At 50.7% G+C, this 17,379-nt stretch overlaps 1 protein-coding gene across 4 annotated transcripts in view; it reads left to right on the top strand.

The window, feature by feature from the left end:
- Positions 1 to 17,379, top strand: part of ATN1 (atrophin 1) — a 67,305-nt gene that overhangs the window by 33,725 nt on the left and 16,201 nt on the right. For 2 of the 4 annotated variants that reach the window (XM_075348287.1, XM_075348288.1), the window contains exons 2-8: positions 10,242 to 10,393; positions 10,635 to 10,775; positions 10,859 to 10,969; positions 13,003 to 14,711; positions 14,841 to 15,033; positions 15,224 to 16,031; positions 16,120 to 16,263. In XM_075348287.1, the coding sequence (XP_075204402.1) occupies positions 10,367 to 10,393; positions 10,635 to 10,775; positions 10,859 to 10,969; positions 13,003 to 14,711; positions 14,841 to 15,033; positions 15,224 to 16,031; positions 16,120 to 16,263 (3,133 nt within the window). In that variant the 5' untranslated portion in view covers positions 10,242 to 10,366. The remainder of the gene's footprint in view (positions 1 to 10,241; positions 10,394 to 10,634; positions 10,776 to 10,858; positions 10,970 to 13,002; positions 14,712 to 14,840; positions 15,034 to 15,223; positions 16,032 to 16,119; positions 16,264 to 17,379) is intronic. The other 2 variants (XM_075348289.1, XM_075348290.1) reach the window with 2 other exon arrangements.

Here is a 17,379-nt window from a genome sequence, read left to right as displayed (position 1 = left end):
ATATCCTCACGGTGTGAGTGATTGCCTTCAATCGGGACTTGGTTGTTAGGGAACCCCGGGGGTTCCTGTCACATTCGGATTTGACTATTGACGGCGGCTCCAAGCCTGGTCGGGGTCCGATGGCCCTGCTTGTGTGCTTAGCTTCACTCCGTTCCCCGGTCCGGTACCGGTGGGCCACCGCCCAGCCCCGGTCCTTATGGCTCTGCAGAGTTCCACCAACTCCTGTAGACGGCCACCACCGTCTGCCAACCTTGCTCTCTGTGCCTGGGCTCCAACCCAGACACTCGCCGTACGTGACCTCTCACTTTCACCTCCTAGACTGTACTCTCCAAACTCTAACTTCAACTGACTGCTTTTCCCGCCTCCAGGCCTGTGAACTCCTCGGTGGGCGGGGCCAACCGCCTGGCTCCGCCCCATTTGGTGTGGACATCAGACCCTGGAGGGAGGCAACAAGGGTTTTGTGTCTGACTAATGTAACTGTCCGGGGGTGGGTGTGTGTGTGTGTTTTGTCTGTGGCTACCTGGCTAGTCCAGGGCGCCACACTTCCATGGATGTCTGTGATCTCACTATTATGGAGCAGACGAGCCGCCTCCACTGCCAGGTGTCCCCAGAACTGATAGACCTTGTGATGAGCGATTTGTTGCCTCCAATATTTTGCCTGGACGTCACCTCTTGGCTTTTGAATGGACGGACTTCATTTCTTATTTTTCCAGCTGTCATGGCCTCACATGATGCAGTTTGCCAATGTTCTTGGCCAAGAGAGACCGCTATCGATGATCTGGATGATGCTGTCTCTTTTCTTGGGAAATCTTCTTCATGGCGGATCCTCGATCCGAACTTGTGACCTTTCACTTGTGACTCAACCTAATTACACACTGAGCTATTAGGGAATGTGAGAACAGGTTGTAATTTGTAGTATACATGAAGAAAAAGATTATTCCACCATCAGGAGCAAAACAGTAACAATGCAGTGACATGACAAGATTCTGCATAACTAATCATATGCTAAATAGATACAAGTCACATTTATGTATAAGATAGCCAAGATGATTGTCTATAAAATGAAGGTTGTCTAATGTTCAAAGCTGAAGTGGATGGTGAGATATAGAGCCTGAAAGTCAAAAGTTTAAAATTATGGATCCTCGGGGTTTGTCTTTAGGCTGGTCTACATAATTACCTTGTGAACTCTGCCCCCTTGGAAAAATCTGGAAAAATTAGGATTAAATAAAAAGGCTGTATGCATGGTACTGTATGACAATTAAAAAAAAAAAAAAAGGAAAGAAAAATATTCAGGGGTGCAACAGAAACAGATATTAAATAAGAGCAAACTGTAACCACTTTATAATATGCGTGTTTTTGGTGTGTTTTTTGTTTGTTTGGGGCATTTTTTTTCTTTTCTTTTTTCAGTTAAGTGAAAACAGCAAAGTGCCTTTTTATTCTGCTTCAATTGAGCCAGTGAATAAATTACAGCAGAAACTCTTCAAGAATTGATATATTGCCTCTTCTTCCATGTGGAAAAATAAAATGTCGTGTGCACTCCGTTCCCACGATCAGTGTTTGTTGAGTTTTTGACGCTGCAGAATTTATGCACCAATTCCTTTCCATGGTTTACTTACGTGTTTTCCTTGTGTTTTTGTGTGCGTTTGCTGTTCATGTGGGTTTTTTTTCATTTCAATAAAGTTGGTTGAATCGTAGACAACAGAATAAAAAGGAAATTGTCCAAAGCAAAAAAAACAAGTTTATTATTACAGATTATAGTGGTATAAAATCCGACATAATTATAACCTTCATCATCCCATAAGAAAAACTATAAACGCCCACGTCCCAATACACACAAACACACGTATACAGACAAAAAAAAATAAAGATATAGATAGATAAATGATAGAAATATATTAGATAGATATCCTGCAGATTTATAATTTTCCACCCCCCTACATATTATAAACTTGCACCCTTTAGTGCCTTTCATGTGGCACTAAAGGGAGTTTAGCTGTATTAAACCTAAAAAATAAATACATAAGTTAAAAAAAAATCAACGTTAGGTCCCCCTATTTTTGATAACCAGCCAAGGTAAAGCAGACAGCTGGGGGCTGATATTATCAGTCTGGGAAGGTCCATGGTTATTGGGTCCTTCCCAGCCTAAAAATAGCAGCCCGCAGCCGCCCCAGAATTAGCACATCACATCACATGAGATGCCTATTCCCGATTGCCCTGGTGTGGTGGCAATCAGTCTAATGGTGTATGTGGTTAATGTCAGCTGTGTAGTGTCAGCTGGCATCAAGCCCAGTGGTTAGGTTAGTAAAGGAGAGGCATCTATCTGACATCCCCATTAGTAACTGAGTAAGTAAAAAGAAAAAAAACCCCACAGAAAAATAGTTTATCTGAAAAAAACACTCCATCACACTTTCCCTGGTTCACCATTTTATTTAGCAAAAAAACATTCAGGTCTTTAAGACCATTAATTGGCTGCATGACTCTATTTGTAAAGGAAAGACATGTAAACAGAATGGCCAATAGAGTAGTCCTGCACCAAACCTAACACAATATATATACCCTCAGTCTATACTCACTAACAGTATAATACCAGCAAGATGGAAAAGCACCATGCAAAGTCAGGGTAGCATGAGGAGAGAGTTTCCCAAGGGATAACCCCACGCGTATCGCCGCCTCTAAGGGTGGCTTCCTCAGGGGTATATATATTGTGTTAGGTTTGGTGCAGGACTACTCTATTGGCCATTCTGTTTACATGTCTTTCCTTTACAAATAGAGTCATGCAGCCAATTAATGGTCTGTGATCTTAGACCGTAACCCTGTTTATTTGGTGCTAACACAGTGCCTCGTACTTATGTCTTCTGGACAGTAAAACAGCAATGTAATTTAACATCTGTATGGTGCATGAGGGGAGATTGTTCTGATTGTCTAATATTGTATTGATATACTTGGCATTTATTGTATGCATTGTTTCCCAACGGGACAGGTTTTCATATGCCATAGGCTTTTTTAAGTGTTTTTATTATCTTCTGTGTGTACTATACCTCTGCTGAGGGCATGTGTGTTTTTTTGTTTTTTTTGTATAATAAAGTGAATTCTTTATATGAACCTTAACCTTGTGGTGATCCCGTATTGGTATATTCTTTGTCTTACCTTTTTGCGATCAGTAACGATCGAAAAAAGGTGTCAAATCGTTCATCGTGTACACGTCGTCCATTTTTAAAAAATCGTTCCTCGTTTGGAACGCAGGTTGTTTGTCGTTCCTGTGGCAGCACACATCGTACCTGCAGCCGCCGGCAATGAGGAAGGAGGTGGGCGGGATGTTCCGGCCGCTCATCGCTGCCCCTCCGCCTCTATTGGGCGGCCGCTTAGTGATGCCGCTGTGATGCCGCACGAACTTCCCCCTTAAAAGAGAGATTGTTCGGCGTCCAGAGCGACGTCAGTGAACACGTAATTGTGTGTGACGCTGCCGTAGCGATATTGTTCGCTACGACAGCGATCACCCCGTGACGCGCCATCGACGTGGGTGGGTGCTATCACTCGCGACATCGCTAGCGATGTCGCAGCGTGTAAAGCCCGCTTTAGGCTCCATAGACTTTGATCAGCAGCCACCCCCGGCTCACGCTGTGCTTTGTGGCACCCGGGACACTGAGCGGTGATGTCAGAAATATTACCGCTCATCGCTGTGAATTCCCTCATCACTGTGAATCCCTGAACTACATCGGACCTGCATAGCCCTTTTTTTAATACATTGGTGAACCTGGAAAAGAGTTGGGGAGTTTTTTGGGCTTTTTTTTTTTTTCAAATAAACTATTTTTGTGTGTTATTTTCTTTTAACTTCCTGGGTTAGTAATGGGGGTGTCTGATAGATGCTTCTCCATTACTAACACCAGGGCTTGATGCCAGCTGTCAATTCACAGCTGACATCAACCCCAAAAGTATTACCATAATTGTAGCTAAGTGCATAAGAATAGTCCAGGAATTCGAAGATTGGAATTAACAAAAAAAAATCCTGAAATATCAATTTATTCAATATGCATTAAAACTGTCGTTAGATAAACAAATGTCGCGGGCGGGGAGGAGGGTGTCAGCACACCGCGCTCACCCCTTCTGCTCGGGTCCGGCAGCTGCTCAGTGGTGGCTCGAGCGGTGGGCCGGATCCCGGGGTTTCTCGAGCGGCACTCCTCGCCCGTGAGTGAAAGGGGGGTTGTTTGGGGTGTTGGGATAATGTCCGTGACGCCACCCACGGTTGTGGTGATGTGTAGCACCACCGCTGCTCAATGCGGGGATCCCGGGGATGGTGATGGGGAGCAGCCAGGTGTTGTGTTGCCCCTCCGTGGGTAGGGGTTGGTGATCCCGGGGCCCGGTGATGGCTTGTGAGGTGCAGGGCCTGGTGGGCGCAGGGACGCGGGGGCAGCGCTGTGCCTTGCGGCACTATGGTACTCACTCAGCCTGAGACTTGGACACAGTTTGTACGGTAAACCAAACGGCTGGTCGGACGGTCCCACAGACGGCTGCTTTGCTTCCCCGGTAGGTGACGGTGATGTCCCTCTTCCTTGCACCTGTATGTACGGATGGTTGCGATGGGTCCCCACCGGTAACCCGCTCCCCGGCTTCAAGCTGGGCCGGAGGAGCACTACACTTTGCCCGCAGGCGCTGGCCCTCAGAGACTGGTGCCCTGGCGGTGGCGGTGGCGGTGCCTCTGTTGTACAGGTTGGACTGTTGCCTTCTATCGGGACTTGGTTGTTGGGGGAATCTACGTCCCCTTCACTGACGGATTCGGCAAATTGGGCGACTCCTAGCCTTGCCGGGGTCCGAGAGGCCCCTGCCCTGGTGCTGACTGTCTTTCGGAACACTGCTCCAGACCACCGGGCACACAGCCAACGGGGTCCTTCCAGGAACTTCCAAACGGTCCCCCTCCGGACAGTCACCGCCGTCGCTGACCTTGCTGTTCTAGCCCTACACAAAGCTGGGCTCTCAGGCTTGCTCACTCTTTGCTCTGTCACCTCTTCTTGCTTTCCTCCTTTACTCCTTTTCTTTCCTCCACTTTCACTTCTTGGTTGTTTACTCTAGCCCCTCAGCTAGACTGCACTCTTCCCCTGCCCGGGGCTATCTGCCTGGTAACTTCCTGCCTCCAGAGTTGTGAGCTCCTTGGTGGGCGGAGCCAACCGCCTGGCCCACCCCCTGGTGTGCATCAACAGACTCCTGGAGGAAGGCAACAAGGATTTCTGGTTAGCAGATGTGCCTACCTGGAGTGTGGGGTGTGGTGGTGTTGTGACCTGTGTCCCCTGGCTTGCCCAGGGCGACACATTCCCCCTTAGCAAAACGCAGACCGTCCGCGGGCTGCCGTCCTACACCGGTTTTATTTTTCTGTAAAAAGGGGATAACAGGGTTAAACAAAACAATAATGACATTTTTAATAACTTCTTCCCAAGACGGGAGGCACATTTATTTTTAACGTTTCAACGGTATACGGTTACGGTTTCCGCTCTCTCCCACCCAAGTAACCTGGCCCTGATGCTGCCCCTAAAACCCAGGCAGCACCCCTTGACCCACAGTCCAGCACACGGTACCCGAGCGGGATCTGTCCTTCCCTCCAGAGGGTAGCCACCGGTTTCTTTGGTGGCTGGGCCCCAGCCTGCTCTGCTGAGGGCCCTCCCTCCAACCTGCCTCTCCGGAGGCGGCATGCGGAAACGGTAACGGTACCCAACATATTTACAAGCCACTAACGTTTGTGGTTGCCCTGCAGAGTTCACGGGCTTGTCCATGGATAGTTCCCATGCATTTTTAAACTTTAAACGGTCCCCACGGGGACAACGGTGCCGGCTCCAGCCGGTTGCAAATCAACAACAAATCAGGTGAAAACTCGGATAATCATTTTTTCATCATCTTTCAACTTTGGCAAACTTTCAAACTTTTTCAACAAGCAAGGTGGTCCCAACGGGGACTGTGCAGCGGCACTCCGCTGCCTTTTGCGGCTCAGCAGTCCATTCTCACTCGTGGGGCTCTAGTGCCACCTTCACACGGTGCACCGCTCTGGACCCCAATGGTAGCTCGCTGCAGGCGATCTTCTTCCATATTCATGCGGGCATGCACATCCGCTCTACACCCCTCTCGGGCATCGATCTCCCTGCGCAGCTGCTGTTGCCGCCGCTCCCAGCCGGGAGTACTTTCTGTTTGCTCCGGTTCAGCGTGTGCGGGGGACGGACCCAGCCAGAGTCCCTCCGTGTCGGCTACGACCGGCACCTTCAGTAATGAGGGACCCCGCTGTGACATGGCCTCCTCTGCCTCCTGGCAGCTGCATCCCCGCCGTGCCTCCGGTGCATCTTTGCTGACGGGCTCAGCCTTTGGCTTCTTCCATAGAAGCGGTTCAGGGTGGTCATGAGCTTCTGCTGCAGGTCGGTCCGCCGGGGCGGATTGGCAGGGTACCGCTACCGGTGGTGGTGGTAGCGGGCCTAGTGGCGGGGCAGCAGCAGCTAACGCGGGTAGCGGGAGAGGCAGCAGGGTGAACGGGTGTAAGCCGGGCCCCTCAGCCGCAGCGGCCGATCCCTCGGGAATACAGGGACGTGGGTCTCTTACCCGTTCCTCCAAATCTTCCTCCACCTCGCATCTCCACATAGCAGCCACCACTTCCACCATGTCGGCCTCCCACTCCTCCAGGAGGAGCTGCATGTGGACCTGCAGACGGCTGCTTAGCTGGACGGTCCGGACTTCCACCCGCGCCGCGATGCAAGGCGCGGGGACCACGGTGTTGTTGGTCGGACTCAGCATCTTTAGCAGCGGCTTCTTCCAGGAACCAGTAAATGGCCGCAGAGTCCTGGCGTCCCTGCTTCTGTAGCCGCGGCTACATGCGGCCAGCCGCCATTTCGTCCCCCTTAGCTCTTTCCGGCCCCTCCTCTCTCGGGGCGGGGTTTTGGCCTTCGCGCCTCTACTGCTCGAGAAGACGCTCGAGCGGGAACTTTTCGCGCCAAAGATGGCGGCTTCTGAAATTTTTCTGCCGGATACCTCCGGCGGTAACAAGGCGCACCTCTACCTGATGGCAGAGCGGTAAGATCCTGTTCGTGACGCCAAGTTGTCGCGGGCGGGGAGGAGGGTGTCAGCACACCGCGCTCACCCCTTCTGCTCGGGTCCAGCAGCTGCTCAGTGGTGGCTCGAGCGGTGGGCCGGATCCCGGGGTTTCTCGAGCGGCACTCCTCGCCCGTGAGTGAAAGGGGGGTTGTTTGGGGTGTTGGGATAATGTCCGTGACGCCACCCACGGTTGTGGTGATGTGTAGCACCACCGCTGCTCAATGCGGGGATCCCGGGGATGGTGATGGGGAGCAGCCAGGTGTTGTGTTGCCCCTCCGTGGGTAGGGGTTGGTGATCCCGGGGCCCGGTGATGGCTTGTGAGGTGCAGGGCCTGGTGGGCGCAGGGACGCGGGGGCAGCGCTGTGCCTTGCGGCACTATGGTACTCACTCAGCCTGAGACTTGGACACAGTTTGTACGGTAAACCAAACGGCTGGTAGGACGGTCCCACAGACGGCTGCTTTGCTTCCCCGGTAGGTGACGGTGATGTCCCTCTTCCTTGCACCTGTATGTACGGATGGTTGCGATGGGTCCCCACCGGTAACCCGCTCCCCGGCTTCAAGCTGGGCCGGAGGAGCACTACACTTTGCCCGCAGGCGCTGGCCCTCAGAGACTGGTGCCCTGGCGGTGGCGGTGCCTCTGTTGTACAGGTTGGACTGTTGCCTTCTATCGGGACTTGGTTGTTGGGGGAATCTACGTCCCCTTCACTGACGGATTCGGCAAATTGGGCGACTCCTAGCCTTGCCGGGGTCCGAGAGGCCCCTGCCCTGGTGCTGACTGTCTTTCGGAACACTGCTCCAGACCACCGGGCACACAGCCAACGGGGTCCTTCCAGGAACTTCCAAACGGTCCCCCTCCGGACAGTCACCGCCGTCGCTGACCTTGCTGTTCTAGCCCTACACAAAGCTGGGCTCTCAGGCTTGCTCACTCTTTGCTCTGTCACCTCTTCTTGCTTTCCTCCTTTAGGGGTGCTTCACACACAGCGAGCTCGCTGCCGAGATCGCTGCTGAGTCACGCTTTTTGTGACGCAGCAGTGACCTCATTAGCGATCTCGCTGTGTGTGACACTGAGCAGCGATCTGGCCCCTGCTGCGAGATCGCTGCTCGTTACACACAGCCCTGGTTCGTTTTCTTCAAAGCCGCTCTCCTGCTGTGACACACAGATCGCTGTGTGTGACAGCAAGAGAGCGACAAATGAAGCGAGCAGGGAGCAGGAGCCGGCGTCTGACAGCTGAGGTAAGCTGTATCCAAGATAAACATCGGGTAACCAAGGTGGTTACCCGATATTTACCTTAGTTACCAGCCTCCGCAGCTCTCACGCTGCCTGTGCTGCCGGCTCCGGCTCTCTGCACATGTAGCTGCTGTACACATCGGGTTAATTAACCCGATGTGTACTGTAGCTAGGAGAGCAAGGAGCCAGCGCTTAGTGTGCGCGGCTCCCTGCTCCCTGCTCACACTGGTAACTAATGTAAACATCGGGTAACCATACCCGATGTTTACCTTAGTTACCAGTCTCCGCAGCTTCCAGACGGCGGCTCCGTGCAAGCGCAACGTCGCTTGCACGTCGCTGCTGGCTGGGGGCTGGTCACTGGTCGCTGGTGAGATCTGCCTGTTTGACAGCTCACCAGCGACCATGTAGCGATGCAGCAGCGATCCTGACCAGGTCAGATCGCTGGTCGGATCGCTGCTGCATCGCTAAGTGTGAAGGTACCCTTACTCCTTTTCTTTCCTCCACTTTCACTTCTTGGTTGTTTACTCTAGCCCCTCAGCTAGACTGCACTCTTCCCCTGCCCGGGGCTATCTGCCTGGTAACTTCCTGCCTCCAGAGTTGTGAGCTCCTTGGTGGGCGGAGCCAACCGCCTGGCCCACCCCCTGGTGTGCATCAACAGACTCCTGGAGGAAGGCAACAAGGATTTCTGGTTAGCAGATGTGCCTACCTGGAGTGTGGGGTGTGGTGGTGTTGTGACCTGTGTCCCCTGGCTTGCCCAGGGCGACACACAAACACAAAAACACTCCCCTTAAAATGGTACCATACAGTAGGGGCAGGTTAAGGGCAAAAGAAGGTATGTATACAAGGCTAGTATATATAGTATCATGCTGGGGTCAGGAACCTGGTTGTATAGTGGGGTCCTAGAGATGTTCCTGGTTTTGTTTATGTGGATAAAGGCCGCTTTACACGCAACAACATCGCTAACGAGATGACGTTGGGGGTCACGGAATTCGTGACGCACATCCGGCCTCGTTAGCGACGTCGTTGCGTGTGACACGCACGAATGACCGTTAACAATCAAAATTACCTTATCGTTGATCGTTGACGCGTCGTTCCATTCCCAAATATCGTTGCTATTGCAGGACGTAGGTTGTTCGTCGTTGCTGCGGCAGCACACATCGCTATGTGTGACACCGCAGGAATAAGGAACAACCTCGTACCTCCGGCCGACCGCAATGAGGAAGGAAGGAGGTGGGCGGGATGTTTGTCCCGCTCATCTCTGCCCCTCCGCTTCTATTGGGCGGCCGCTTAGTGACGTCGCTGTGACGCCAAACGAACCGCCCCCTTAGAAAGGAGGTGGTTCGCCGGCCACAGCGATGTCGCTAGGCAGGTAAGTCTATGTGACGGGTGACGCACAACCGACGGGGGCGGGTACGCTTGCTAGCGATATCGATAGCGATATCGCAGCGTGTAAAGTGCCCTTTAGTTGTGTTTTGGTATGCATATGGCGAGATAAGTACAGGTTTCAGGGACTCCTAAGGGAGTATCGACAGTGAGCGGGGGTGATATTTGCGCTAATCAGGGTGCCAACCTCCGCAGCCAGGTAGGGCAGTCTATTAGGGGCAGTAGCAGGGCAATTTAGGTCTAATATTGACCGGGTCCGGTAGCCTTGTATCCTTACCTCTTTTCCCTTAATCTGTGTGGTACCATTTTAAGGGGAGTGTTTTATGTTTGTTTTTCTAACGACAATTTTAATTTACCATACAAAATTTTTTTTGTATTTTTCCTGTCACGGGCAGCGAAGTAATACCTCCTTCTGCTCCTCCAGTCTACATTTATTATTGGTATTATGACATGGCTTTTTCACCGCAAATAAACCAGCCTCATCAGGTCTGAGCTCGATGATCGTGTTGTGAAATCTGGTGATTTTTGTTTATGTTCATAATTCACTTTTTTCTTTCATTTTTTTCAGGTAGGACTCGCATTGCCGGATATTTTTGCCCCCTTCCCGTAGCCCTCCCCCCTCCTGGCACTGTCGGAGGGGCAATTCATGGTATCTGTTAACTGCAAGGAGATGGGGCCTGTGCACCCTACAATATGAAAACGCGACAGAACAAAGACTCGGTGAGTACCAAATAATGTAGGTACGAGGCTGAACACATCAAACTTCTCTCCTAAAATGCTTTGTGCTGCAGAGCCCCTACTTTGCCGTCTAGCTCTGAGTCTGTTTTCTACAACCTCACCCCATTCCTGTCCTCGCTCCCACCTAAAAAAAAAAAAATAAGCTCCCTCATTTTCAAAATGTCTCTGTTTTCTTTGGATACCCAACCAATATGACTTGTCCTTTGATTTATTTGTCCCCAAGAAGATGTCGATGAGGAGTGGAAGGAAAAAGGAGAGCGTGGGTCCGCGGGAGGAGCGCAGGGCGAGGGGGAGGGCATCTCCCGGTGCAATCAGCACATCCAGCAGCGATAGCAAGAGCGAGAAGGGCCGACCGAGTGCAAAGGTGAAGGATCTCTTTGGACATTCTGGTTAGAGACGTCCGCCATTTATTTATTTTTTCAATCTTCCCCATCTTTTCTCCCACAGAAGGGCCGCATGGATGATTCTGTCCCTAAGAATAGTAAACGGGAAAGAGTAAAAGACTCCTCCGAGAGTGAGGGAGAAGCAGGGAAAAGTCAGAAGAAAGCCAAGATGGAGGTGAGAGGCTCATCATTCTATTTTTCCAAAAATCTGATTACTACAGCCCGGTTGGAGCACAGCTGAGCCTCCTTGAGTGCTGCTTTCTCCTTGGAGCCAGCCTTGGGTTTGGTCATCAGACAATTGTTAGGGAATGGGATGCGTTACTTGATATCTCCTTATAAATGTCAGTATCTGCTAGGTGATCTATGCCCAGCAGTTTTCCACTTCAGTCTGCATTATTATTAAGATTTTTCTAAAAATAGTTTTTTGTCTATCACTGAAACATATACAACTGTACACTGAAATGCTAACAATGAATAAGTAAACTCTGGTATTGCATTACTGCTATAGGAATATTTGAAAAAAAGAGATATTTAGTATATGTATTGGCCAATGCATGTGAGCCCGGTCACCACGGCAAGGTAATCTTTGTATGCCAGGAACCTAACCTGTAATGCCACTATCTGGGTTGAAAACCTCCATGTCTGGGCAGCTAGATTACAGATATAAAGGGGAGTGAACACAGCCTGGTCATAGGGCGGCGTGCTCAATCAGAAAGAGATGCACTATAAATATACAAAAAGACTGAGCCCAGTCACCACAGCAAGGTGATCTCTAAATACTGGGAACCTAACCTGTAATGCCACTATCTGACCTGTTCACATCTGTTGGATGTGCAGGTCAGTCTTTTTGTATATTTATACTGCTTTCAGACATGTCGTATTATGTAGTTTTTTTTCGAAGCTCTTTATTTTCCAACCCATAAAAATTCTAAAAAAAAAAATAAAATAACCCTTTCTGGCACATTGTGTCCCCATATGATTCCTGTTGTCATTTCTATGCTACAATGAATGGTGACATGCCTATGAACAAGCATTGTGCTGATGGCAAGCGGCAAAAGTATTCTACAATTTTTTCTCTGGTTTCATACTGAAAAAAAAAGGTAGGGTTTTGGAAAACCCCCTTAAAGAGATCCAACCACCAGGATTTTGTGATTTGAGGTAAAGGCAGCGACATACAGGCAGTGAGATGCTGAATCCAGGCATACCTGTTTTAGCGAGATCGGATTCTTGGTTGCAAAAATATCTTTAATCAAAGTTGCAGAAATGCACTGAATTTTGGTTGACAAGTGCAACGGGGGCAGGCCTTTATGGGTTGGGTCCTCAGCGTTTATTCCTTCTCCGGTGTCCTCCTGGCTTGCCCCCTTTTCTTTATTTGAATATCGCACCATGCTGCCATTGCTGTTGTTGGCAGCAGCTTCTTCCCAGTGGGTGTACGGACTGGCAGTGTTCTGCGTGCGGGCTTTACGGGGTAAGAGGTGACCCTGTGGAAAGGATGCGAGTCGGAGCTGGCGTCTGTATCCAGGAGCCCCGGCCGGCGGCTTCCCTGGATACCTAGACGCGTGCGTGTGAAGGAGCGTATGACGTCACAGGGCTCAGGACAGGCTACGGAAGCCTGTAGCAGGCAAAAGAGATTGTTGTATCAATGCGCACATGCTGCCAACAGCAACAACAGCAATGGAGGTATGTCGTGATATTCAAATAAAGAAAAGGGGGCAAGCCAGGAGGATGCCGGAGGAGGAATAAACACGAGGACCCCATCCACAAAGGCCCGCCTCTGATGCACAGATCAATCAAAGTGCAGGGCATTTCTGCAACTTTGATTAAAGATATTTCATCAACCAAGCATCCGATCTTTCTATAACTGATATGTCTGGATTCAGCATCTTACTGCAGGTATGGCTCTGCCTTTATTTCATATAGCAAAATCTGCTGGTTGGTCCTCTTTAAATGTTTAAAAAATTGATGTAAATGTTACACCAATCAGTTCCCAATGTTTGTAATAGAAGTCCGCACCTCTTCTTCAGGATCAAAAGGAAAAGTTATGGTTGAGAGGGTTAAGACTGAAATCTATAACTATGAGTACATTTACACCAAATGTATTCTGGATTGTAGGTGTTGTAAAATTATGCACTACCCATCCAAAACCTGGACAACACCTTTATAACATAATACTTGAATGTAATTTTCATAATTCTTATTAATCCACAGTCTCCTGAAGTTCCCCGTCCGCCTCCCGATGAAGAAAGCTTAGACGGGCAAAGTGGGAATGAAGATGGCGGGAGCGACCCCCGCGATATTGACCAGGATAACCGCAGCACGTCTCCGAGCTTGCACAGCGGGGACAGTGAAAGTGACGCGTCTTCTGTCCCATCACCAAAATCGTTTCCTTCTTTGTACAGGGGTCCTGGTTCTCCCCCACCTCCTGCTTCACCAGTTGCTGAAAATTCTGTGTTGCCACCACCACCCCAGACATCTCAGCTGCCTGCACCAAATGAGCCTCAGGCTGCTAGATCATACCCGGCTCCCCATCTTCCACAATTATATCCCAGTAGTGTTGGGATGGTAAAATCTGGGCCTACACAGACTTCTCAAGCCAAGCCTCCACCCACCACCCCAATAGCAGGGTTGGGTTCTCCAAGGCCATTGGCATCTCCTACAGCCCCTCCTCCCTCTTTACCCACCGGTTCTTCATCCACAGCCTCATACCCCCATGTTTCCCACAACCTGCCTCCACCTCCAGCTTTGCGTCCTCTCAATGCATCTCCAGGACTGCAATCTCAGGTTGGAGAAAAAACTAGTCAACCTCTACCTTCGTCTACTTGTACACTTCGATATCCTCCTTACCCAGGACAATACCCACCTGGTTATCCTCATCAGTACCCTACACAAGGGAAGTATGGACAGCCTCAGCAAGGACCCCATCCGTCTTGGGGCCAAGGTGGACTAAATTATGGACGGAATGAAGGAGCTCCTCGTTACCCTCAACCTCCTCCTCAAAATGGACAAGTAGGTGGAGGGCAGAACCATGTAGGCGGATTTGTTGCCCCTCATCACACAAGCACACGTGCTCAATCTCCTCATAATAACCACCCCCCTCACACAATGCCTAACCAAGGCACTATTCAACCTCCAGCATCCCAAAGCAGTGTTCTCCAACCTCATGGAGGGCCACCAGGTGGACAGAATCAGTCGCCGAACCATAATTCAAATAATTCTCACCATCCTCATATTCTACCTAACAGAGGACGCTCTCCTACCCCACAAAGTGGCCAACCACCAGGAGTGGCCCCACAATCCAGCCATCACCCCCCTCATGTTATGCCTGGTGGCATTTTATCTCCAAGTTCACACCATCAGAACAACGCTCAGATTTCAACTCCCGGGTCGGGAAATGGTGGTGGACAATCGCCTGTGCCCCCAAATACGTCTCATCTCTCATCTCAGCCCCCATCTACAGGAGGGAATTCGGGTTACTCCGCCCAAGTGGAGCCCCAGAATCCTCAATCAACACATACCGTTTATCAAAACCACTCAACTTCGTCTGGTTGCCATCATCCTCCAAACACTCAGGCTTATCCTAACTACCCATTCCAAGGCTACAAAGGAGCTCCTCCAGCAGCGCCACCTTATAAAAGTGGGCCTCCACCACCTTATAAGGCGGGAACTCTTCCTGTTTCAACTCCTCCACCTGTCTCCAACCAGAGTTTTAAAGACTCTTCACCTTCTGCTCCTACGACTGCACCCCCACCGGTCCCTCCGCCTGCAGCTCCTCCACCAGCACCAGCCCCTGTGCAGATAAAACAGGAGCCAATTGAGGAGTGCGAGGCAGAGGGTGATAGTCCTGTTCCTCCTGTCAACAGCCCCTCACCTCCACCCAAGATTGTGGACACGCCAAGTCATGCCAGCCAATCTGCAAGGTAGAATTATATCAAGTGTGTCTTTTTCTGATATTACATATGTTTCATGGACGAGCTCTTGGGACCACAATGGCTGTCTCTTCATCTATCTCTTCATCCATAAGCTAATCGCGCTTCATGCACCTACAGGTTTAACAAACACTTGGATCGAGGCTACAACTCTTGCTGCCGAACCGATTTGTATTTTGTGCCCTTGGAAGGGTCAAAGCTTTCTAAGAAGAGATCGGAGCAGATTGAGAGAGCGCGACGAGAGAGCGAGCAGAGGGCCCGAGAGGAACGTGACAGAGAACGTGAGCGGGAACGCGAACTGGAGAGGAACGTGGTAAGAGTCCGTCCATCGCCCATAAATTTGGTTCTAAGTTTACCATTCCCCAGCTATTAACCAGAGTGAGAAAGCTCCCGTATCCATGGCAGAAGACCTACCCAGTTTCCTAATGTGCCCAAAAATCTGGTGACATGATCAAGACCACAAATATAATCTTGTATATCTTTATCTTTCTATTGTATTTTAGCAAAAATTGGAGTCTCGATCTCACGACTGTCCTCAGTTGTGTCCTCAGCCCCCTCATCACCATCCCTCTTTGGCTTTACCTTCTCCGTCTTCGGCCCAGCCTCGTCCACCTCACTTTGAGCCCCCTGGAGCTGTAGCTGCCGTTCCTCCATATTTAGGACCTGACACTCCTGCTCTTCGTACCTTGAGTGAATATGCCCGTCCTCATGTACTTTCACCAGCTGGGAGAGCGCCTCAACCTGGCCACCCTCCTCACCACCCATTTTATTTACCGCTTGGAGATCCTCTTCTTGCATACAATTTGCCCGCTGTGTTCGCCAGCGACCCAGCCCGTGCAGAAAGGGAGCTGCGAGAACGGCTGAAACCTGGGTATGAAATGAAGCCAGGAGAGCTAGACTCTCTTCACGCAGCTACACTTCCCCTGCAGCCTCCACCGCCGCATCACCAACCCCCTCCACAACCACCTCCTTCTGCTGCTGGTGTCCCTCCACAAATGGGATTGCACCCTGCCTTCCAATACCACCACGGGCAGCACTCTCACGCACATGCCCTGGAGAGGGAAAGGATGGCACTGGCGGCCGCAGGTCCTGGAGGTGGACCAGGAGGCTCTGGAGCAGCTGTGGCGGCCCGAGGAGAGCTCTCCTACGCTGAGCGACTGGCCGCAGAACGACAGCACGCCGAAAGAGTGGCCGCACTTAGTGGTGACCCGTTGACCAGACTCCAAATGTTGAACGTTACCCCGCATCATCACCAGCATTCCCACATCCATTCACACCTACACCTACACCAGCAGGACGCCATACATGCAGGTAAGTCCGAGGGTCCTGGCTTTGTATTCAGAAATAAATATCATTACATTGTACAGACTTTCAAAACTTTCCCCATTTGCTTCCTCAGCTTCTGCCGCTGTGCACCCACTGATGGATCCACTTACGTCAGGTTCCCACCTGGCACGGATCCCTTACCCGGCAGCCGCCCTCCAAAATCCTCTGATTCCTCACCCTCTGCATGATAGCGACGTCCTTCGACAGCAGATATTTGGTAAGTGCCACAGCACTGATTTCCAATTCTGCGATATCCATTTAAACTATTATTGGATCAAATTCCTGTGCTGCCTAATTTTCCAATATTTCTTTGTAATGGTCATATCTGCCTAGAATGCAAATCTCCAAAGTCTCAGCATAGACCTAGGTGCGCCCACAACTAGTGGAAATTTACTGCATGCTACTTGTATTTAGCCCCTTATTGACCATCTATTCACTTAGTGGAGCAAGCTCCTCAGTGTCCCTCTTCCTTGCTGCTAAGCCTTTGCCCATCTAGCTTAGCTTGATTCATAGCTCCTCAGTGTCCCTCCTCCCTGCTGTAGCTCAGTCTCTGCCCACCTAGTATGATTGACAGCTCCTCATGACCCTCCTCCCTGTTGCAGCTCAATCTCTGCCCACCTAGTCTGATTGCAGCTCCTCAGTGTCCCTCCTCCCTGCTGCATCTCAATCTCTGCCCATCTAGTCTGATTGACAGCTCCTCAGTGTCCCTCCTCCCTGCTGCATTTCAATCTCTGCCCATCTAGTCTTATTGACAGCGCCTCAGTGTCCCTCCTCCCTGCTGCATCTCAATCTCTGTCCATCTAGACTTATTGACAGCGCCTCAGTGTCCCTCCTCCCTGCTGCATCTCAATCTCTGCCCATCTAGACTTATTGACAGCGCCTCAGTGTCCCTCCTCCCTGCTGCATCTCAATCTCTGCCCATCTAGACTTATTGACAGCACCTCAGTGTCCCTCCTCCCTGCTGCATCTCAATCTCTGCCCATCTAGTCCGATTGACAGCTCCTCAGTGTCCCTCCTCCCTGCTGTAGCTCAGTCTCTGCCCACCTAATCTGATTGACAGTGCCTCAGTGTCCCTCCTCCCTGCTGCAGCACAATCTCTGCCCACCTAGTCTAATTGACAACTTCTCAGTGTCCCTCCTCCCTGCTACAAAGCCTTTGCCCATCTAGCTTGTTTCATAGCTCCTCAGTGTCCCTCTTCCCTGCTGCAGCTCAATCTCTGCCCACCTACTCTGATTGACAGCTCCTCAGTGACCCTCCTCCCTGCTGCAGCTCAATCTCTGCCCACCTAGTCTAATTCATAGCTCCTCAGTGCCCCTCCTCCCTGCTGCAGCTC

This window comes from Anomaloglossus baeobatrachus, chromosome 5, assembly GCF_048569485.1.
Source record: "Anomaloglossus baeobatrachus isolate aAnoBae1 chromosome 5, aAnoBae1.hap1, whole genome shotgun sequence".
Lineage (NCBI taxonomy): Eukaryota > Metazoa > Chordata > Amphibia > Anura > Aromobatidae > Anomaloglossus > Anomaloglossus baeobatrachus.
Note: the sequence above shows the minus strand (reverse complement) of the source record. Positions and strands in the feature narration are given on the sequence as shown.